Source organism: Chiloscyllium plagiosum, chromosome 1 (genome assembly GCF_004010195.1).
Source record: "Chiloscyllium plagiosum isolate BGI_BamShark_2017 chromosome 1, ASM401019v2, whole genome shotgun sequence".
NCBI classification, from domain to species: domain Eukaryota; kingdom Metazoa; phylum Chordata; class Chondrichthyes; order Orectolobiformes; family Hemiscylliidae; genus Chiloscyllium; species Chiloscyllium plagiosum.
Window position 1 is genome coordinate 23167391 of NC_057710.1, and position 24687 is coordinate 23192077.

Consider the following 24687-nt stretch of genomic DNA (forward strand, 5'->3'; position numbering starts at 1 on the left):
TTTAGAACGGAAATGAGGGGACATTTCTTCAGCTAGAGAGTGGTGAGCCTGTGGAATTCATTGCTGCGAGCTCAGTGGAGGCCGGGACATTGGATGTCTTCAAGGCAGAGATTGATAAATTCTTGATCTTGCAAGGAATTAAGGGCTACGGGGAGAGTGCGGGTAAGTGGAATTGAGACACCCATCAGCCATGAGTAAATGACGGAATAGACTCAATGGGCCGAATGGCCTTGCTTCCACTCCTATGTCTTATGGTCTATGGAATTCCGTTCCTCAAAAGGCAGTTGATGTAGAACCTTTACATATTTTTAAAGGAGAGGTAGATTGTTGATTTCCAAGGGGATATGCAGAGTAGTGATTGTAATGAGGGCCAGGTGGTTCTCATTGACTATGTGATCCTTGATTAGGGGTTGGTAACTTGGGTCAATCAGGGAGTCCTGGCTAACAGATATAAACGGGGGATTCAGAGACTCTCCTCATTCTAGGAATTGGCTCTGAGCTGGTTGGTCAAAGCCCATGTACTGTGTACATACAAATAAAGAGTGACTTGGTGATGGGATACTGGCCTCCTTGGAGTTATTTCGTGCAGGAATGTAGAGTTGAAGTTAAAATCAGAACAATCATAATCTTATTGAGAGGTGGAGCAGACTTAAAGGATCAATTGGCACTTATTGTATGTGCATAATTTGATTTTTTTAATTTAAGACTAACTTTTCAAGTTCTAAAAGAGAGTTGGTAATTAGGAAATCTCACATTGTTACTGGCCTGGACTTCTAAATGAGAATTCCTGACAGAGATCTCAAGTTGGAGAATAAGTCTTATGCTCCATACTTCAACCTCCAATTTTACAGTTGATCTACTCCAAGACAATAACTTTGCAGCAGCATAAGTGTGACAATATAATAGCATCCTTAATATAATAAAAGTTATTTTCTAATTTGCACTTCTTTCATTAAGAAATTAACTTCTTCCTTTATTCAAATGGATTCAAGCCTTACATAGAATTTAAAATTGCAGTGAACTGGTCTCTAAACTAGCCCACTCTAAATAACAAACTGTTCAAGAAAAATGAGGTTGATAAGCCTGACAGGAAGAAGCCAGTCACCGGCTGAAAATTTTTGGAGTCAATAAACTGAGACAAAGTTAATTGGCATTTGAAATAGTTTTATTTTATTTGTTCATTGCATAGGAGCATTGCTGACTAGGCCAGCAGTTATTTCCCATCTTTGATTGCCATGGAAACATAGAAAGCAGGAGTGGGAGTAAGCCACTTTGCCCTTTGAGCCTGCTCCAGCATTCAACATGATCATGGTTGATAATCCAACTCAATATCTGGATTAGTGGTGCTGGAAGAGCACAGCAGTTCAGGCAGCATCCAAGGAGCTTCGAAATCAATGTTTCGGGCAAAAGCCCTTCATCAGGAATCCAACTCAATACCCTGTTCCTGCTTTCTCCCCATACCTTTTTATCCCTTTAGCCCTAAGAACTATATTTAACTATGATAATATGGTAGTGAGTTACCTTCTTCAACTGTGTGATGTAGGTTCTCCCAAAGTGTTGTTAGTACGGGAACTCCAAGGTTTTGACCTCGCAACAGTGAAGGAGTGGTGATATAGTTCCAGTCAGGTTAGTACATGCCTTGGAGGGGAATGAAGAGATGGTGGTATTCTACATGCTGCCTTTGTTTAGCTTGCTAATAGATGCCAAGGTTTTGGAAGGAGTTGCCAGTGTGCCAATGACGAAGGGAACAAATGTTTAGGGCACAAGGGGTGTTGAGCTCTTTAAATGATGCTGAAGTGCACTCATCCAGGTAAATGGAGAATATTCTATCATACTTCACTAATGAAAGTCAGCATGGACTAGTTTGTCTAATGTTAGACTAATTTAATTGAGTTCTTCAATGAAGTAACATAGGAGGTTCATGAATGTAACAAGATTGATGTACTATGAAATTCCTTTTGAAAGTCAATATTCAAAGTGTCATTTAATTGCCTTGTTCACAAAATTAAAGCCCATGGGATTAAAAGGGAAATGGTAGCATGATCACAAAATTGGCACGGAAAGCAGAGAGTAGCACAGGATAATTGTTGTTCAGACTGAAGGGAATAGACAATGGCATCCAGGGGTGAGGAACTTGGAACATTTTTGATCTTCATATAAAGAAATGATAGGATTTGGATATGGAGGATGTTACTTCAAAGTATGCAAATGACATGTAGCAAGCAATGAGGAGGTTAGTAACTGCCTTAAAATGTTATCAACAGTTAAAATGATCAGACAATGGTGCATGAACTATGAAGTGATACATCTTAGTAGGAAGAATGAGAAATATACTATGAGCTAAATGGTAAAATTCTAAAGGCCACTCAGAGGGTGGTGAATCTTTGGAATTACAGAGAACTGTGCATACTCAGTTGTTGAGCCTGTTTGAAACTGAGACCAACAAATTTTTACTTATAAAATATATCAAATGGTACAGGGGGCATGCAGGAACTGCAGATCAATCAGGATTTCATTGAATAGCAGAGCAGGCTTGAAGGGCTGAATGGCCTACTTCTAGATCTACTTCTTAGGTTCTTAAAGAACCCTAGAGATGTTTGAACATAGATTTTTCAAGATGACAGAGCAAGTTGAGAAAACCGTTTAAAAATAAAGGGAATGTTTGGCTTTATTTTTTAAAAATAGCATATGAAATTAAAATAACAAAACTGAACAGATCCTTGATCAAACACTGGCTGGGCCTTATCATGGCAGCAGCATCCATCCATCTGTACAAGAGATGGACATGCAGCAAGTATTTTGGGGGCAGGACAGATTCATATGGCACACTTTGGTTGATGGTGTACAATTTAGAATGTAATGTATATTAAACATTAGTGAGGTCAGAGAGGAGATTTATGAGAATGATATTGTGGTTGAGGAATTCAGTCATGTCGGGAGATTGAAAGAGCTGGGGTTTTCCTTTCTCGAGCAGAGAAGCTTAACAGAAGATTTGATAGAGGCATTCAAAATCATGAAGTGTTTTCATCAAGTAAATTAGGAAAAACTGCTCCCAAAGGCAGAAATATTAGGAACCAGAAGACACAGGTGTAAGATGAAAACACCAGAGTGACAGGAACATATAAAATTGTAATGGAGCACTTCGGACTACACACAAGAAGGATGTTCCTCCTGACTGGGGAGACTAGAGCCAAATGGCACAGTCTCAGGACACAGGGTCAGTCATTTAGTGTTAAGGTGTAGAAACATTTCATCATTCAGAGCATGGCCAAGAAAGCTGTGGAGGATGGGTCACTGAGTATTTTCAGGGAAGATATTGTTAACTTTTTAGATATTAAAGGCATGAAGGGATATGGAGAGAATGTGGGGTTGAATAGAGGATCAGCCATGATCATTTTGAACAGTGGATCAGGCTCAATGAAGTAAATGGCCTACTCCTGCACTTAGATTGTATGAACCATTGCTTTCCAAGGAGCCATCTGTGATCCAGAAGACAGTACCTGAAGGAAGCCAATCCAATTGCAACATTTCGAAGACTATTGGATAAATACTTGGAAGGATTCTTAATCTTCCTCCAGAAGTGCGGGGGAAGAGCACAGGACTGAGATTTATTAAAAAGCTTGACAACAGCAGATGCTGGCATGGGTGGGAAGACCTCCCCGTGCTGTGTGGTTCTATACTCCTAATATAATTCCCCACTGTAGTGCAGAATTACTGAATGGCGCTTTCCTGAATGGCAATTTCACACAGCTACCTTGTACACCCCTTTAGTCTCCATCCTTACCTACATTGTAGGCTGGGCACAGATTGTTAGCTCTCTGCATTGCCCGAGGTCTGAGTTCTCCCGCTACTTGTTAGATCAACTAGATTTCCACATCCTGGAAATGTGCTGCTTTCCTCTGTTTCAAACGCCTGCAGACCGGAATGAACACATCTTTCACATTCCTATGTCCAAAAACCAGGACATACGAACTGGCCGTGTAGTATAGAGAGGAAATCAAACTGGACATGTACTTCAAAGTCTGATTCTGCCCTTGATCGGGCATGACGTTTGCAATCAGCATAATCCAGACGATGTCATTCGAGATCCAACAAGTCACGTAGATGCAGAGGAGAGAGACCAGGATCCTAGTAGCCTGCAGGATGGTCTTGTTCCCGGGATTTAACCCTTGCCCTGCCACCCCCACTCTCCTCTGGTGCTTGCAGAGAAGCTGAATGATCAGACCGTTCAGCACCACCACCCAGACGATCGCTAGCAGGTCCAAGCTGACCGAGATGTAGGTGACGATGTCAGAAGCCGAGCTACTGGCCAGGCCATTGCAGCTGGCGCTGGGTAGGTACCAGACCGAGTGGTTCTGCTGGCCCTGCGACAAGTGGATGATTTTGTCCATGGTGTACGGGATGTAGAAAGTGAAGCTGGTGAGCCACAGGGCACTGATGGAAACATTGACGTACCTGCTCTGGTGGCTGAGGATGTAATTGACCAAAGCCCAGTTGGGTCGCTTGATCTTGATCAAATGCAGGAAACTGAGGTTGGAAACTGACCAGATGCTGATGCACCTCAGCGAGGAGTTCAGGTACACCAGGATGATGCAGCCTGTCTCCTGGAGCAACTCGACCCTGTAGCATGTCAGCATTCTGGGGATGCCTTGGTAGAAGCACAGTAACAAGTTGACGAATGTCTTGTTGACGATCACTCTGTCCAGCGGCGCGAAACGCTTCTGTTTCACAGCAACGCTGATAAACGCGAAAAGGACGATGATGTTTCCCATTGTACCCAACACGATTGTAACCACGAACACCAGCATGAAAGGGATCCCGTCTCCATCTACCATCGTTTTCTACCTCCCCTTGTCTCTGTCTCTATCTTTTTCTCTGTCTCTGCCTCTCTCTCTCTCTCTCCTTTCCGGGGGTGGGCGGAGGATGGTTGCAAAAGCGTATTTACGATTCACCAGGTACCAGCAGTTGACATGGTGATTTATATTCTGTGATAATGTGACGGAGGGGGTGAACTCTCTTGGTCACATTGCTATAGAAACCAGTGGAGGGTATCCCTCCAGAAGTGTGTGTGTGTGTGTGTGTGTGTGTTTTGTTATAAATGTCAACTCGAACAGGACAAAAAAAAATCGGCAGGTCAGACTGTATTTCCCTGGAGTGAAATAGAAATCATTTGAGAGAAGGTTTCAGATAAAGACTGTGCGCCTAGGAACTTCCATGTGCTGCCTGCGCTGCTTGAGGCCGCCATGCAACACTGACACAGAAACATAGAACTCAGCATCACAAGGAGATAATACAGCCTTTGGAAGGTGCATGGCTATTCAGATCATGGTTCATGCGGATACCTTCTCACATTCCCTTTCCTGTCTGCTACCCCTTACCCTGACTACCAAAAGAATTAAGGCAATGATCCAGCCTCTACTGTTGCTGATGGACAGATCTCCACTGACTAACACTGCTCTCAGATCTAAAACTCTGTCCTTTGAACTTATCACGACATCGTACCATATTAAGATTGCTGTTTGCTTGGGGCTCCTTTACAATGAGATAATTGATTAATCCTGTCTCATTACTCATTTTCAGCTCTAAAATAAGCTGTCTTCTGATCGTTTCTAGAACACGTTATGGAAAAGCAAATCAGAGCAGGACTTATACACTTAATGGTAAGGTCCCAAGGAGTGTCGCCGAACAAAGAGACCTTAGAGTGCAGGTTCATAGCTCCTTGAAAGTGAGTCGCAGGTAGATAGGATAGTGAAGAAGACGTTTGCTATGCTTTACTTTATTGGTCAGAGTATTGAGTACAGGAGTCGAGAGGTCATGTTGCAGCTGTACAGAACATTGGTTAGGCCACAGTTGGAATATTGTGTGCAATTCTGGTCTCCTTCCTTTCAGAAAGATGTTGTGAAACTTGAAAGGGTTCAGAAACGATTTACAAGGATTTTGCCAGGGTTGGAGCATTTGAACTATAGGGAGAGGCTGAATAGGCGAGGGCTGTTTTCCCTGGAGTGTCAGAGTCTGAGGGGTGACCTTATAGGGGTTTATAAATCATGAAGGGCATGGATAGGATAAATAGACAAGGTCTTTTCTCTGGAGTGGAGGAGTCCAGAACTAGAGGGCATAGGTTTAGGGTGAGAGGGGAAAGATATAAAAGAGACCTAAGGGGCAACTTTTTCACGCAGAGGGTGGTACGTGTATGGAATGAGCTGCCAGAAGAAGTGGTGGAGGCTAGTACAATTTCACCATTTAAAAGGCATTTGGATGGGTATATGAATAGGAAGGGTTTGGAGGGATATGTGCCGGGTGCTGGGAGGTGGAATTAGATTGGGTTGTGATATCTGGTCAGCATGGATGGGTTGGACCAAAGGGTCTATTTCTGTGCTGTACATCTATATTACTCTATATTACTTTAAGAAATTGTTCCAAAGTTGCTCTACAAATTCATTTTTTAGACTACCTTTGCCAATTTGGTTCATCCAATCTGCATGCGGATTATCATCATCTACAATTATTGAGTGACCTTGTTTTAAATCGCACAATTACTTGTTCCTGTATACTCTGTCCTACAGTGTAACATCTATTACACTGTAGGCCTTGAACCTACACCCACATGTGCCTCTTACTTTTTCTATTTCTCATTTCTACCCAAATGATTCTATATCTCTTGTTTTCAAGCTAAGTTTATTTCACATTACTATATCACTGTCATTCTTAAGAGCTGCCCTACTAACTTTTTCTTGATTCCTATCATATCAAAATGTCATATATCTACCAATATTTACATTCCAGCCATAGTCACGTTGCTACCATATCTTTGAAATGGCTAGTAGGTTTTTTTCTATCTGTGCTGACAATTCATCCACTTGTCTTTGCTTATGGGTTTTTACAATTTTCACAATCTCGGGCCTTATCTGCTGGTGCAATCATCAGTTTGTAACTTTTTGTCCCTGCCTTGTAATTTGGCCCCTAGCTTCTCATACTTATACTAATCCTATCTATGTTATTAGTATCTATGTGGACCACAGTCACTGGATCTTGCCCCTCTCACGGCAAGTTCTTGTTCAGCCCTGAGTAGATCACCTGAATCCCAACACCAGGCAGGCAACATGGTCTGTGCAGGGAACTGAGTCCATCTTGCTGACTGTACTATTTTCTACTACTGTTAAATTCCAGCTAATGCTGACACCAGACAAGTGAGATCTCATAATGAAATCTGTCTTGATAGATAATATGTTTAATTTTTGCAGTGGGCTAACATGGCAGTTAATCACTGACACAGTCACACAAATCTGCAAATGTTCTTTAACAATAGCAAGTAAGTGTGTCATGCAAAGGATAAATAAAAGCTATATATCTAAAAAGTCAGAAAGATCTTAAAGTAAACAGCAAAGTTTCAACCTGATTCCCAACATCACAGATACTGAATTCCAAAGAAATGTCACTCCTATGACAACTCGTCAGGTTTTTCCTTAACTGATTGTTCCTTGAACCGTGAAGACAATTTTATGATTCCTTTCTGAGTCTGTTGGCATGAACCTTTCACAATTCTGATGACCTAAACTTCTTCAGTTCTAACAATTTGAATATTTTTCTCCAACTCAATGGGCTTGGAAACTCCACAAATCTAAAAACACCTCAGCTGGTGAAGAAACTGGTTCCCCTGAACTAAAACTGGGTTCTCCTGACAGGGGAACTGTTTCTCTCTTCTGAACTGAACTCTTAGTTCTTCTGAATTGAGACCATGAACCTTCAATTCTGAAGTCAAAACAAAACCTTGTACTATGGTAAAATCAGCAATATAATCATGCTACACTACAGGGTTCTCCCAGGCAACTGAATGCAGTCACGTGCTTTCTTGGAACTGAGTTTACCTGTGTGGAGTCAACTTCGCATGTCAAAGAACCAGTACAATTTAGAATCCACTGTGTTACTTTTATTGGTTAATGAATTGAGACATTGAAGCAGTTTTAAGATAAAGCTTAAAGCAAGCTGCTACACATGGCTAGATTATACTGTACTATTTAACTTGAGCATTTACAAGGGGATTATACTGTACTATTTAACTTGAGCATTGTTCATGTTGGATATTCCCTGCAGAGAACAATTGATCAGATTCAAATAGTAACAAATGTTGTTGATAGTAAATCTGTCTAAACTATTGTTCCTTAGATTACCATGCTATCTTCTCAGGGCTGTGGATTTTTACATTCTTTTTCCAGGGTCTAGAAGGTTTCAAGCTGTTGATGTCACTGCTTGATCATTGCCCCATGATTTTGTTCAGTTAATGATGTTCCACTTATCTGGTTCCCTTTTCCATTGTCTTTTTGTTGACCATACTATCTTTTAGGTAAGCAATCATGAGCTGTCTTCCTTGAGATGTCTGTTTTCCAACTAATATACCTTTCCATAGTCCTTAGGTCACCATGTGTTCAGGCCAGTATGTCAACTTGATCATTTTTCCCATCAGGCTTCAGACACAGACTCTAGCTGTAGAATATACAGCTGCATGACCCCCATCCATCTGCCTCTATTTTGAAATGGAAATATATTATATATCATTCATCATACTAGCACAACGTCAACATCCCCTACTTGAATGGCTTTCTCTACTGTGTCATGTGCCATCGTCTGTTTGCTCATCCACACTTGCGTCTATATAAGCTATAGGAGCTCGAACCTATTGGCCAATTGCAAGACCAATGGCACTTCCGACTTCTCACTTCTTGATTCTCATACTGACTTCACTTACAATCACATCCTCCTGTTCCTGTGCTTGTCTTTCAGAGATTGATTCCACTGGTCAGAGAATTGTAAACACAGGGGCCCTGATCTCAGATAAGGGACCAATTATTTTGGACTGAGATGAGGAAAATTAATTCATTCAAAGGGTTGTGAATTTTTACAATGTTCTGTGAAGAGATTGTAGAAGCTCCATTGTTTAACACATTTAAGGCTGGGATAAACAGCCTTTTGGTCTTTAAAATATGGGGAGCCAACAGGGAAGGAGAGTCAAACTCCAAGGTCAGTCATGATCCAATTGAACGATAGAACAAACTCCATGGGACCCTCACTCCTATTTCTTGCGATTTTGTGAAATTATCCCTTAACAACATCAGCAAAAAGGTTGGTTGGTTATTATTACATTATAGTGTGAGAACTCGATGTATATAAATTGGTTTCAATGAATACTGCAGTGCAACAAATACTACACTTTAAAAACCTTATGATGCTTTGGAACACCGTGAGGCCATTAAAGGTGCTATACAAATACTGATGTTCTATTCAAAAGGAATGGCACTGTAATTATATTTCTTGGGAATTCATCAGTGTAAATAAATTATTTTTCTTTTTCATGCCAGCTTATTATTTATGTACAATATTCCTAATGTTGCGCTGACTAAACAAATCTTTGAAAGAGGGAAAACAAAAAGCCTCTGTTAAACTCTGCTGAGAAAGATCCAGCTGTTGCAGGTCATTAATATTTCTTCCAACTCCAAGGTTTAACCTTTTTGTTTACTGTTCAATTTTTCAGTGATTTTTTTTGTAGTTACACCTGATGAATATCTACCTTTACAAAATAATTGGTTGGGAAAGGGACTGAGAGATTATGGCCATAAATCAAAGGTGTCATAGCTGATTAGGATTGGAAGCAATTCTAGAGTTTTGTTTGTTTGGGGAGGAGGAGAAATCGATACTATTCGAATAAATAATGTTCCCAACAGGTTATAAAAAAAGGTACCATTATTTACAGGTGACTGCAAGGTTCACTCACCAGAAATACTCAAAATCATATTTATTCACTGCAAGATGAGTTTATGGAATTGCAAAACTGAGCTTTTTTTAATTTATTGATGGAATGAAGGCATTGCTAGCTAGGCCAGCATTTATTGCTCATCCCTAATTGCCCAGAGGGCTTTTAAGAGTCAACCACATTGCTGTGGGTCTGGAGTCACAAGGAGACCAGACCAGGGAAGGATGACAGTTTCCTTCCCTAAAGGCCATTAGTGAACCAGATTAGTGAACAATCAACTCATGGTCATCAGTAGACACTTCATTCCAGATTTTCTTTTAGACAGAACATAGAGCATAGAAAAGTACAGCACAGAACAGGCCCTTAGGCCCACGACGTTGTGCCGAGACTTAATCCTAATGTAAAATATAGTAACTTAACCTACTCACGCCTCAACTCACTGCTATCCATGCACATGTCCAGCAGTCGCTTAAATGTCCCCAATGACTTCGCTTCCACCACCTCAACTGGCAATGCACTCCATGCATTCACAACTCTCTGTGTAAAGAATCTACCTCTGATTGTCTCCTTTAGACCTTCCTCCTAATATCTTCAAACTATGACTTCTTGTACCAGTCAACCCTGCCCTGGGGAAAAATCTCTGGCTATTGACTCTATCTATTCCTCTAATTATTTTGTACACCTTGATCAGGTCTCCTCTCTTCCTCCTTCTCTCCAGAGAGAAAAGTCCTTTCTTCATACGGCAAGCCCTCCCAGTCCAGGCAGCATCTTGGTAAACCTTCTTTGCACCCTCTCCAAAGCCTCCGTATCTTTCCTATAGTAGGGCAACCAGAACGGGACACAATATTCCAAGTGTGGTCTCACCAGGGACTTGTAGAGCTGTAGCAAAACCTCGCAGCTCTTAAACTCAATCCCCCGTGTTAATGAAAGCCAAAACACCATATGCTTTCTTTACAACCCTATCCACTTGGGTGACAACTTTGAGGGATCTATGTACTTGCACACCCAGATCCCTCTGTTCCTCCACTCTGCCAAGAATCCTGTCTTAAATCCTATATTCAGCATTCGAGTTCTACCTTCCAAAATGCATCACTTTACATTTATCCAGGTTGAATTCCATCTGCCATTTCTCAGCCCAGCTCTGCATCCTGTCTATGTCACGCTGCAGCCTGCAGTCACCCTCTATACTATCGATGACACCTCCAACCTTTGTGTCATCTGCAAATTTACCAACCCACCCCTCAACCTCCTCATCCAAGTCATTTATAAAAACTACAACGAGCAGAGGCCTGCAGGACCCCACTCAACACTGTCCTCCAGGCAGAATATTTTCCATCTACAACCACTGTCTTCTGTCAGCCAGCCAATTCTGAATCCAGATAGCCAAATCTCCCTGTATCCCATACTTCCTGACTTTATGAATGAGCCTACCATGGGGAACCCTATAAAATGCCTTGCTGAAATCCATATACACCACATCCACTGCTCTACCGTCGTCAACCTGTCTTGACACCTCCTCAAAGAACTCAATAAGAGTTGTGAGGCATGACCTGTCCCTCACAAAACCATGCTGACTGCTTTTAATCACACTATGCTTTGCCAAATAGTCATAAATCCTATCCCACAGAATTATTTCCACACCTTTGCTGACCACAGACGTAAGACTGGCTGGTCTGCAATTGCCAGGGATTTCCCTATTACCCTTCTTGAAAAGTGGAACAACCAGGAGTGGTTAATCATCTCCTTCCAATCGTCCGGTACGACTCCCGGAGGATTATTGAATTCAAATTCCATCATCTGTAACGGTGGGATTTGAACTCAGAGCATTAAACATTACCTGTGTCTCTGGATTAGCAATCCAAGATAATACCACCAGGCCATTGCCTCTATGTGTGTTTTTGCAACCAAAAGGATCTGCCAATGGATTTATCTTTTTAGAAGTTCTGCGATCTAATTCTCCAACAGTTAGGTGTGTATTCACAAGGGTTCCCCTTTAAAACCATCTTCAACGTGGTTTTCGCATTTAGCCGACAACATTCAAAGCAAACAGGTCTCTTAGGTTTCTAAGATGGAATCATTGGTATGTAACCAAAAGTATCAAAATTTATTAAATATTTATTCACCTAGTCCCAGATTATGCAAGTAATACGTGGAACCCTCATTATGAGAAGCGAGATGAACAAGATTGAAGTGATCCAAATGAAAATGTCGCAAATTCTGCTCGAATCAATAGCCAATTGCTTGATCTTCTGAATATTTAATTTAAAGAAATCTCTGCTTTTCCAACACTGGATGCTGGTCAAGCAGTGAGATAGGTTCGTGACAGTGTAGAGTTCCATAAAGGTAGCAGTGAGTTTAGTATAGGCCTTATCCACTGTGGAATCTAATATAATTCCATAGGATGTAGCAGAGCGGAGTGGCAGCATGTAAGTGAGAACTAGAAGAGATAGATCCTTGAGGGATTCAAAAGGTAATTAATCAAAAGTGACAAGAGAAACTTTTGCTCAAAATATATTTCAATACATAACAATGGAAATGGGAGAAGTCATTTTCATCCAACTGGTCAAATCAGGAGTGGTTAATCATCTCAAAGACTGCAGATCAATCAGGAAGGGTACTGAGACCTGGAAAATGAACTTCACAGTTTTCTTTTAACAAATGAATAAATAATTAGATTAGTTAAACCTGAAGCTCCAATGAAATTTTAGAAAACTTATGACAATTGCAAGACAATCGCCATTGATCACATAGTGCACAAATTTCATTTTGTAACAGTTTTTATTAATTCAAGATTGGGATCAGGATTAGAAATGGAAATGTGTTGCTGGAAAAGCGCAGCAGGTCAGGCAGCATCTAGGGAACAGGAGAATCGACGTTTCGGGCATTAGCCCTTCTTCAGGAATCTTCCTGAATCTTCCTGAAGAAGGGCTAATGCCCGAAACGTCGATTCTCCTGTTTCCTAGATGCTGCCTGACCTGCTGCGCTTTTCCAGCAACACATTTCCATCTCTGATCTCCAGCATCTGCAGACCTCACTTTCTCCATCAGGATTAGAAACCCTATTTTCAACCCTAATCAAAGAAAAAATCCCACTGACTGTCCTCTTCTGCGCAGTTTTCTAATGGATGTTAATTCAAAACTGACTCAGAGCAGCAAACTGCTAAAGAGGCAATAGCCCCTTCTATGAAGCCACACCCCATTTTCATGGTCATATTCTGGTAAGGATCTTAAACATCCTAAATCTTCTTTGAAAATCCATAGAGAGAAGATAACTGGGAAAGGAAAGAAGGTAGTAAAATAATTATCAAGATTAGAGTGGTACTGGAAAAGCACAGCAGGTCAGGCAGCATACGAGGAGCAGGAAAATCGACATTTCGGGCAAAAGCCTTTCATCAGGAATGAAGGCAGGGAGCCTCCAGGATGGAGAGATAAATGGGAGGAGGGTGGGGCTGGGGAGAAGGTAGCCAAGAGTACAATAGGTGGATGGAGGTGGGGATTAAGGTGATAGCTCAGAGAGGAGGGTGGAGCGGATAGTTGGGGAGGAAGATTGACAGGTGGGACAGGTCATGAGGACAGTGCTGAGCTGGAAGGTTGAAACTGGGATAAGGTCGGGGGAGGGGAAATGAGGAGACTGGTGAAATTCACATTGATGCCATGGGGTTGAAGGGTCCTGAGGCTGAAATGAGGTGTTCTTCCTCCAGAAGTTGGGTGGTTAGGGAGTGGAGATGGAGGGGGAGTTGAAGTGTTTGGCCACGGAGCAGTGGGGTTGGTTGGTGCAGGTATCCCAGAGATGTTCTCTGAAGTGCTCTGAGAGTCAGTTTCCCTTATTCCATGCCTCCTTACTTTCTGAATCAGCCTACCATGGGGAACCTTATCAACACCTTGCTAAAATCCACATACACCACATCCACTGCTCTCCCTTCATCAATGTTTTTTGTCACATCCTCAAAGAATTGAATAATGTTTATGAGGCATGACCTAACCCTCACAAAGCCATGCTGACTATCTCTCATCAAGCTATGGTTTTCCAAGTAATCATAAATCCTGTCTCTCACAATCCTTTCCAATGTTTTGCCCAAGAGTGACGTAAGACTGACTAGTCTATAATTCCCAGGATTATCCCTATTGCCTTTCTTCAACAAGGGGATAACATTTGTAACCCTCCAATCATCTGGCACACACCTCTTCCCACCCTACCTCCTGCAAAAATGCTATCCCATATTCCCAAATCCTCCCGCTCCGCCGTATCTGCTCCCAGGAGGAACAGTTCCACCACAAAACACACCAGATGGCCTCCTTCTTTAAAGACCGCAATTGCCCTTCCCACGTGGTTAAAGATGCCCTCCAATGCATCTCACCCACGTCCCGCATCTCCGCCCTCAAACCCCACCCCTCCAACCGTAACAAGGGCAGAACCCACCTGGTCCTCACCTTCCACCCTACCAACCCTCGCATAAACCGCATCATCCGCCAACATTTTCGCCACCTCCAAATGGACTCCACCTCTAAACAGACTCCACCACCAGGGATATATTTCCCTCCCCACTCCTTTCCGCAAAGACATTCCCTCCGTGACTACCTGGTCAGGTTTACGCCCTCCAATAACCCACCCTTCCCTCCTGGCACCTTCTTTTGCCACCACAGGAAATGCAAAACCTGCGCCCACACCTCCCCCCTCACCTCCATCCAAGGCCCCAAATGAGCCTTCCATGTCCAAAGTTTCACCTGCACATCCACCAATGTCAGTTATTGTGTCCATTGCTCCCGATGCGGTCTCCTTTACATTGGGGAGACTGGATGCCTTCTCGCAGAGCACTTTAGGGCACATCTCCAGGACACCCGCACCAATCAACCCCACCGCCCCATGGCCCAACATTTCAACTCCCCCTCTCACTCTGCCGAGGACATGCAGGTCCTGGGCCTCCTCCACCACCACTCCCTCACCACCCGATGCCTGGAGGAAGAACGCCTCATCCTCCACCTCAGAACACTTCAACCCCAGGGCATCAAGCTTCTTGAGTGTTGTTGGAGCTGCACTTGTCCAAGCAGGTGGAGAATAAATGGGAGAGGGGGGTGGGGCTGGGGAGAAGGTAGCCAAGTGGAGATGATTAAACTTCAACAACCACAACAATCTTTCTTTGTACTAGAAATGACTTCAACCAATGTAGCATTTTCTTTAATTCTCATTGACTTTAGCTTTGTTCAGCATCTTTCATGTCCACTTTAATTGCAGTGAGGGCAGAGAGAACGAGGACCGGGGGTTGCTGGGAAGGTAAGCAAACCATTTAAAAAGCTGATATATTTGGGCAGCGGCTGAATCCAAGATAGTGTCTCCCACCAGCCCTCCTCCTCTAACTAAAAAAAAGAACTCTGTGGTGTATTGATAATGTAAGGATTTTGCTAAGTTATGGTAAGTTGGTAAAAAAAATTCTCTTCCCTTTTTTGTAACTTTATTCTCAACTTAGGTAAAGCTTAAGATTAAAAATGGCAGGAGATCTCAGACCTGTGCTATGCTCCTCTTGCTCAATGTAGAAGCTCAGGGACACAGCTGATATCCTTAGCTCCTTCACATGCAGGAAGTGTGTCCAGTTGCAGCTCTTGTTCGACTACATGATGGCTCTGGAGCTGCAGACTGTCTCATTGTGGAGGGGTTCGTGGATAGCACGTTTAGTGAATTGGTCACACTGCAGATTAGGATTGCTGAGGGAAAAAGAGAATGGATGACCAAAAGGCAGAGTAATAGCAGGAAGGCAGTACAGGTGTCCCCTGCGATCATCTCCCTTCAGAACAGGTATACCATTTGGATACTGTTGGGGGAGATGGCTCACCAGGGGAAGGCAGCATTAGCCATGTTCATGGCACTGTGGCTGGCTCTGCTGTACAGAAGGGCGGGAAAAAGAGTGGAAGGACTATAGTCATAGGTGATTCAAGCGTAAGGGGAGGAGATAGGTGTTTCTGTTGTTGAAAACGAGACTCCCGAATGGTATGTTTCCTCCCAGGTGCATGGGTCAGGGATGTCTCGGATCAACTGCAGAATATTCTCAAGGGGGAGGGTAAACAGCCAGTTTTTGTGGTGCATGTAGGCACCAATGATGTAGGTACAAAACAGGATGAGATCCTACACAAAGTATTTAGGGAGTTAGGAGCCAAGTTAAAAAGTAGGACCTCAGAGGTAGTAATCTCAGGATTGCTACCTGTGCCATATGCGAGTCAGAGGAGGAATGATGGAATATTCAGGTTGAATGCGTGGCTTGAGAGATAGTGCAGGAGGGAGTGGTTCAGATTTGTGGGACATTGGAACTGGTTCTGGGTGGGACTATTACAAATTGGATGGTCTAGACCTGGGCTGGACTGGAACCAATATGCTTGGGTGTGCTTTTGCGGAGGGTTCAAACTAATGTGGTGGGATATGGGAACCAAATGAGGAGATTAGTGTATAGGAAGGAGGTAGTAATTAAAGCCTGTAAGGAACTAAATAATGAAGTGAGCGTGACTAATGGGAAGAGTAGAGAGGAAGTGGTGGATGAACGCAGAGGGATTGGTGGTTTGAGGTGCATTTGTTTTAATGCAAGAAGTATAGTAGGTAAGGCAGATGAATTTAGGGCTTGGATTAGTACCTGGGAGTATCATGTTATTGCTATTACTGAGACTTGGTTGAGGGAAGGGCATGATTGGCAACTAAATATCTAAGGATATCAATGCTTCAGGCGGGATAGAGAGGGAGGTAAAAGGGATGGAGGAGTTGCATTACTGGTCAAAGAAGATATATCAGCTGTGCTGAAGGAGGGCATTGAGCAGTGAGGCAATATAGACAGAGCTAAGGAATAGGAAGGGTGCGGTAACAATGTTGGGGCTGTACTACAGGCCACCCAACAGCGAATGTGAGATAGAGGTACAAATATGTAGAGAGATCATAGAAAGATGTAGCAGCAACACGGTGGTGGTGATAGGAGATTTTAATTTTCTGAATATTGACTGGGATTCACTTAGAGTTAGAGGATTGGATGGAGCAGAATTTGTCAGGAGCATCCAGGAGGGTTTTCTAGAGCAGTACGTAAGTAGTCCAACTCGTGAAGGGGCCATACTGGACTTGGTGTTAGGAAATGAGCCCGGTCAGGTGGTTAAAGTTTCAGTAGGGGATTACTTTGAGAATAGTGATCACAATTCCATCAGTTTTAGGATACTCATAGACAAAGACGAGAGTAGTCCTAAAGGAACACTGCTAAAGTGGGGGAAGGCCAAATATACCAAATTTCGGCAGGAGCTGGGGAATGTAGACTGGGAGCAACTGTTTGAATATGTGGGAGGCTATTAAAGAGAGGTTATTAGAGTTCAAGAGAGATATGTTCCTGTGAAAATGAGGGATAGAAATGGCAAGATTAGGGAACCATGGATGACAGGTGAAATTGTGAGACTAGCTCAGAGGAAAAAGGATGCCTACGTAAGGTCTAAGTGACTGAAGTCAGATGAAGATTTGGAAGGATATCGGGAATGTAGGACCAATCTGAAATGAGGAATTAAGAGGGCTAAAAGAGGTCTTAAGATATCCTTAGTCAGCAGGGTTTAGGAAAATCCTAAAGCCTTTTATTCATATATAAGCAAGAGGGTAATGAGGGAAAGGGTTGGTCCACTCAAGGAAAAAGCAGGATAAATATGCATGGAGTCAGAGGAAATGGGTGAGATTCTTAATGGGTACTTTGCATTGGTATTCACCGAAGAGCGGGACATGGCGGATGCTGAGGTTAGGAATAGATCTTTGATTACTCTATGTCAAGTCGGCATAAGGAGGGAGGAAGTGTTGTTTATATTTCCCTCCCCACCCCTATCTGCATTCCGGAGAGACCATTCCCTCCGCGATTCTCTTGTTAGGTGTACACCTCCCACTAACCCACCCTCTTGCCACCGCAAGAGGTACAAAACCTGCGCGCACATCTCCCTCCTCACCTCCTTCCAAGGCATCAAAGAATCCTTCCACACCCAACAGAGATTTACCTGTACCTCCACACACATCATCGACTTTGTCTGTTGCTCATGATGTGGTCTCCTCTACACTGGGAAGACAGGACATGAATGTGCTGAACGTTTCAGAGAACATCTCTGGGACACATACACACTAAACCACCCCATCGCCCTGTGGCCAAACACGTCAATTCCCTCTCCCAAGGACATACAAGTCATAAGGCCATAGAGATGCACAGCATGGAAACAGACCCTTTGATCCAACCCATCCAACCTGAACAGACATCCCAACCTACTCTAGTCTCATTTGCCAGCATTTAGTTCATATCCCTCTTAAACCCTTCCCATTAAATACACATCCAGATGCGTTTTAAATGTTGCAATTGTACTAGCCTACTTCCTCTGGCCGCTCATTCCATACACATACCACCCTCTGCGTGAAAAAGTTGCCCCTTAGGTCCTTTTTATGTCTTTCCCCTCTCACCCTAAACCAATGCCCTTTAGTTCTGGACACCCCCACTCCAGGGAAAATACTTTGTCTATTTATCCTATCCATGCCCCTCATGATTTTATAAACCTCTATGAGGTCACCCCTCAGCCTTCGACGCTCCAGGGGAAACTGCCTATTCAGCATCTCCCTATAGTTCAAATCCTCCAATCTTTTCTGAACCCTTTCAAGTTTCACAACATCCTTCTGATAGGAAGGAGACCAATATTCCAAAAGTGCCAATGTCCTGTACAGCTGCAACATGATCTCCCAACTCCTATACTCAGTGCTCTGGCCAGTAAAGGAAAGCATACCAAACACCGTCTTCACTATCCTATCTGCCTGCAACTCAACTTTCAAGGAGCTATGAACCTGCACTCCAAGGTCTCTTTGTTCAGCAAAACTCCCTAGGACCTTACCATTAAGTGTATAAGTCCTGCTAAGATTTGCTTTCCCAAAATGCAACACCTCGCATTTATCTAAATTAAACTCCATCTGCCACTTCTCAGCCCGTTGGCCCATCTGATCAAGATCCTGCTCTAATCTGAGGTAACCTTCTTCGCTGTGCACTACACCTCCAATTTTGGTGTCATCTGCAAACGTACTAACTATTCCTCCTATGTTCATATCCAAAACTTTATATAAATGACAAAAATAGTGGACCCAGCACCGATCCTTGTGGCACTCCACTGGTCACAGGCCTCTAGTCTGAAAAACAATCCTCCACCACCACCATCTGTCTTCTACCTTTGAGACAGTTCTGTATCCAAATGGCTAGTTCTCCCTGTATTCCATGAGATCTAACCTTGATAACCAGTCTCCTATGGGGCAACATGTCGAAAGCCTTACTGAAGTCTACATTGATCACGTCCACTGCTCTGGCCTCATCAATCCTCTTTGTTACTTTCTCCCTTGCTCCCTTACACTGCCAAACTCTAGCTACGCAATGTCTGGAGGGAGAACACCTCATCTTCCGCCTTGGGACACTCCAACCACACAGGATCAATGTGTATTTCACCAGTTTCTTCATTTTCCCCTCCCCCCCTCCTTATCCCAGATCTAACCTTCCAACTCAGCTCTGCCTTGTTGAACTGTCCTACCTGTCCATCTTCTTTCCCATCTGTCCATTCCACCCACCACTCCGACCTATCATTTTCACCCCAACTTCATCTACCTATCGCATTCCCAGCTAACTTCCCCACCCTCCCTGCCCATTTGTCACTCAGGCCCCTTTGGGCCACCCCCTCATTCCTAATAAAGAGCATATGCCTGAAACGTCGACTCTCTCGCTTCTCGGATGCTGCATGACCTGCTGTGCTTTTCCATTAACACACTTCGTCTGAAACCTGGTGCTGAGCTGCTCCTCCAAATCATTTTCAAAACCTGACATTCCTTTTCAGTGTTCTTTACTGTTGTTTGCTAAAGCAATGGGGAATCTCTAGTTGCAAATGGACTCGAGTCAAGACGCATGTGGGGACGGTGTTTTCACCACCACCAAGTTGATACACTAAGTGGGCGGGGTCATGCACGGGCTGTGGGCGGGGTGCAGTCCTGGGCGCGGCCAAGACCCGCCGTGGGACACAGTCCGGGCCGGGGGGGGCGGAGCCATGGCCGGCCAGTGGGCGGGACTCAGTCCGGAGGGCGGAGCCATGGCCGGCCAGTGGGCGGGACTCAGTCCGGACCGGGGGGGCGGAGCCGTGACCGCACTGTGGGCGTGACGCGGTCCGACGATTTGCGCAGGCGCATTACTGTTGCTGGTCACTTGCCACCATGGAGATGAGCACCCCCATACCGCAGCTAGTGGAGAGTTTTAGAAAGCAAAGGGCCGACTATTCATGTAATAGTCTGGCAGGGGGTGACAGTAGTAATAACAGGGAGATTAATAGATCCGTGCAAACGAACCAAGAAGGTGAGTTCAGCTCCAACAGTCAGTGCAACCACAACAGAAAACAAAATAATAATTTAAAGGAGAAACTATAGCCGCTAAACAAACCTCGTGGTGAGGCGGAGCGGCCTAGTGTTTCTGTTCCTCTCCCCTGGAGCGAGGCCTCTGTTTGCAGCCTGTTGTCTCCCCGACTCTAACTTGTTTGTTTCCCCGGGATTGTGGAAGGAATCGAGGTGATTAATTAAATAAATTTATCATTCTTGGCCCTGCCGATCCCAAAAATATAAGCAATAATTTACAAACTTATTAAATTTTCCGTGGCCTGGGCAAAATCTGGATTTGTTAAACAAAAAAGAACTCTTATTTTCTGACTCAAACCAGAAGGGTGGGCGAAGGTCATGATAGAAAATTGTGAAATTCAGTTTTAATTTGAGAGATGAAATGTTTGAAGAATTGATAAAACAGTTTTATATACACGATGTGATTTTATATACACATCTTACTCTCTGGGGTTATTCTCAATTTGACAATTCATGAAAAATTAAAGTCACATCTTGAATTTTAAAAATGTGCTATGCTTAAAAAATCGACCTCTGAATCTTGTATTGTATTTTTTATGGTCCTCAGAGAAAGAATGGCTAAATTGAGGCCACTTTTTTAACGGGACTATAAAAAACACTCTTCAAGATTAAAAGTTCTACCTATTATGAAAAGTGCTGTTTTATTAGCACAAACTGTTGTAGTAGTAATGTAAATTATTATATGGCAAAGCATTGTTTTATTATCTAGAAATATACATGTAGATGAACTTGTAGCTGGAATACATTTATAAAAAAGCATAAGCAATATTTCAGACATTTATACATTTTTATGAAGAATACCGTTTCTACATTCAAATCACTTCTGGTTTCTTTTCCTGTTCAGTGTCAGGAGTAAACTTTGAGGAGGGTGAAAATCTTAAGGTCTAATCTATCAATTCAACTAGATTCAAAAACAGAGCTGGCATGTAACATCCTTCAGTAACCTATCACTATTTCCTTTTGATATCTTTCACTTCAGGATCTTTCATATTACAGTCTTCACTAGGCTGGTTACATTTTAGTATTTGAAGCTATTTTATGTATTAGTAACAGACTTCTAATGCATTCATTCTCTTAATCTAACAGAGGTATTTTGCCATAAGCTGTTAGGGAACAACATTTTTCTTATTTTCAAATGAATGCGTTAACCTATTTGTTGCTAATTTGTCAGCACAGTTTGAACCATGAAAGACTAAGCAGACAAAATGTACCTAATAAGAGCCAAGGCCATCAGGTTGAAGTACACATTAGGGTCAATGAAACTTGCATAAACATTTCGAGATCTGTGCTGAAGATCATGAAAAATTCTCATTTTAATTCATATACTACACCTTCTGCACAAATAACTTGTGTTGCTGAAAAGGACATTGTCAAAGCTTTTTGTCTTGCACTCACCAAAACAGATACAACAGTACCAGATTTATAAGTGAGGAAGAATTCTGACTGTCTAAGAAACAAGATGCTGTTTGGTTGGCAAACCGATTCTCAAATGGCACCCTTTTCTGATGCAGTATAAAATGTTGTTCACTTTGAAATTTGGTATTCAGACATCTGAATGATTTCAAAATGAAAAGCTTTGACAACATGTCTCTTTTTGCACAATGCACAGATCATTTTGATGCTTATGTATGTATTTTACCAGCATTAACTTATGTTCACTTTATCCAGTGGCAAGAGAAATAATTGCATATAGTTTTTGACCACTTCCAACTTACACATCTGTCAAGCCATATATAGGCTTTCCTATTTGTCCAATTACTATTACAGGCCAAGTAGCATTTAAAAGGAAAGGCTTGCTGTCTGTGAAATTGACTTCCTTGTGATGATCTGACTTTGTAAGAGAATAGTTAGCTCAAACAGAGACCACCAAGTTAGGTATGCGAGTCATAATCTAAGAAAACTGTCAGCCTTCCAGAAGAATTGCACACTATTGTGAGTATTATATGTCTCTGTCAGTGAGTGAACATGGAATCTCGCTAATTTCTTTTTATGCATACATCATTGGACAAGCAAGCAAAAGGCCCACATTAATGCTATGGAGTTAATGCTTCAAATCCTGACCAAATCTGGTTGAATTTGAGTGAATTAATTAAAATTAGGATTTTAAGTTAGTCTTATTAATAGTGACTGTGAAACTATGATTGAGTTGTAAAAACTCATCTGGCTTGCTAGTGTCCTTTAGAAAAGAAAATCTGCCATATTTACCTAATCCAGTCAATATATCCTTCCTGGAGGAGAAAGTGAGGACTGCAGATGCTGGAGATCAGAGCTTAAAAATGTGTTGCTGGAAAAAGCACAGCAGGTCAGGCAGCATCAAAGGAGCAGGAGAATCGACGTTTCAGGCTGAAGAAGGGCTTATGCCTGAAACATCGATTCTCCTGCTCCTTTGATGCTGCCTGACCTGCTACGCTTTTCCAGCCACACATTTTTAAGCAATATATCCTTCCAGATGTGCCGCAATATGGTTAATTCTTAAATGTCGTATGAAATGACAAGCTACTCGGTTTAAGGGCAATTCAGATGGGCAGCAAATGCTCGCCTTACAATCAGCACCCACATCTGATGAACAAAAAAGTAATCAGAATTGGATAAACATTTTAATTTTATGTTCCAATCAACAGTGTTTTATAAAATACTATGAATGTTAACTAGTCCAAAGAGCCCTGGATATCAATGGGCATACAGTGTCAGGGGTTTAAAAAAAAGGTTATGATTGATACCTAGGGCTCAAGACAGCAAATGCCCTAAAGAGTATAGAAAGTGCAGGGGGTCACTTACAAAAGAAATTAGGAGAGAGAAGAGAGGACGTGAAAAAACAATGGCAAGCATCTTTAAGGAAAATTCAAAGGTGATTAAGGGCAAGAGAATAACTAGGGAAAGAATAGGGCCCATTCATGACTTAAAGTGTCAATCTGTTGGTGGAGCTACAAGATATAACTGAGGTTTTAAATGAATACTTTGCATCTGTTTTCACGTAGAGAAGGATAATGTCGATATAGAAATCACGGAGGGGGGCTGTAATACCTTAAACAAATTGGTTCTGAGATATAGCAGGCATGATTGTGGATAAATCCCTAGGCCCAAATGAAATGGCTACTATGGGAGGCAAGAGAGGAGATTTAAGGTGCATTGACATTGATTTTCAAAGATAAAAATCACACAACACTAGGTTATAGTCCAACAGGTTTATTTGGAAGTATTAGCTCTCGGAGCACTGCTCCTTCATCAGGTAGCTGTGGAGGAGGATCATAACACACGGAAATGAATACAGCAAATGAATACAGTGTCATGCAACTGAAACACTATATTGAACAAACCTAGATTGTTGTTAAGTCTCTCTCACAGGCTTATATTCTGTCACACTCACGTACACACTCTACCAAGCACGTGCAAACACACTCGCGCACTCATACTCTCACTGTCTCTGTCATGCCTGCACAAACACGCACAAATCTATGGGGTGAATTTGCATTTGTACAATTGTATTTGCAGACACATTCTGTTTTGCTCTAAAACATACAGTCAGGAGGCAGTCAATCCATGTAACATATTATAAACTCCTATTTTGGAAATAGAACCAGTCTGCCTCAAGATTGGGATTCAGACAGACTTTAACCTCACACCTTTAATGCATTATATGAGCTGAGATGTCACCTTCTTTTATAAAACCTTAAGTTATCTCCAGAATGCGATTTAAAAGAAGTTCTGGGATTTACACATTAATGAACCAAAACCTACAACCCATTCTAAAAGATGAAAGACTTAACAGCAATCTAGGTATGTTCAATATATTGTTTCAGTTGCATGACAATATAGTCTTTTTGCTATAAAGTCTGTGTCTTATGATCCTGCTCACAGCCACCTGATGAAGGAGTAGCGCTCTGAAAGCTAGTGCTTTCAAGTAAGCCTGTTGGACGATAACCTGGTGTTATGTGATTTTTAACTTTGTCCACCCCAGTCCAACACTGACCCCTCCACAACATTGATTTTCAATTCCTCTCTGGCCATTGGAAGATTGTCAGAAGAATGGAAGCAATACTGTTATTACCGATGAATACAGTTATTCAAGAAGGGTGGTAGGGCTCAAACAGGAAACTAGAAGGCAGTAAGTCGAATATCAGCAGTAGGGAAACTATTGGTAAAAATTCTGAGAGATGGAATTGATGGTGCGACAAGGATTAATTAAGGGCAGTCACCATAACTTTGTCAAGGAAACATCATGTGTAATGAATATGTTTGAATTTTTCAAGTAGATGACTAGTTTGTGCAGTCTATGTGGACTTCTGTAGGACTTTTGACAAGATCTCACATGGCAGACTGGTTAAGTTAAGAGCCCAGGAGATCCAAAGCATTTAGCAAATTAGATCAGTGACAAGGGTATGTTTATGACTGGAAGCTTGTGTCCAGTGACATATCACAGGGTTCCCTTGTTGCCTGTAGTGTACATTAATGATCTAGTCAGTAATTCGCAGAAGACATGAAAATTGTGGTGTAACTAACGAGGAGTTACACTTTGACTGTAGAAAGATATA

At 42.4% G+C, this 24687-nt stretch overlaps 2 protein-coding genes across 4 annotated transcripts in view; one reads left to right on the forward strand and one right to left on the reverse strand.

Annotated features, from left to right (window-relative positions):
- Positions 1 to 3863: 3863 nt before the first annotated feature.
- Positions 3864 to 4835, reverse strand: LOC122561995 (taste receptor type 2 member 136-like). The gene has a single exon (XM_043714773.1). The coding sequence runs from the start codon at positions 4833 to 4835 to the stop codon at positions 3864 to 3866; it is 972 nt and encodes a 323-aa protein (XP_043570708.1).
- Positions 4836 to 19890: 15055 nt separating this feature from the next.
- The window catches only part of LOC122556465 (zinc finger matrin-type protein 1-like), a 103750-nt gene continuing 98953 nt past the window's right edge, over positions 19891 to 24687 (forward strand). The window contains exon 1 of one of the 3 annotated variants that reach the window (XM_043703171.1): positions 19891 to 20099. In XM_043703171.1, coding sequence (XP_043559106.1) covers positions 19961 to 20099 — 139 coding nt within the window. In that variant the 5' untranslated portion in view covers positions 19891 to 19960. Of the gene's footprint in view, positions 20100 to 20134; positions 20309 to 24687 lie in introns of those variants that run through there. The other 2 variants (XM_043703344.1, XM_043703433.1) reach the window with 2 other exon arrangements.

What these genes read in the sequence shown, in the direction of transcription:
- LOC122561995 (XM_043714773.1), bottom strand. Translation starts at nt 4,835, where the DNA reads ATGGTAGATGGAGACGGGATCCCTTTCATGCTGGTGTTCGTGGTTACA.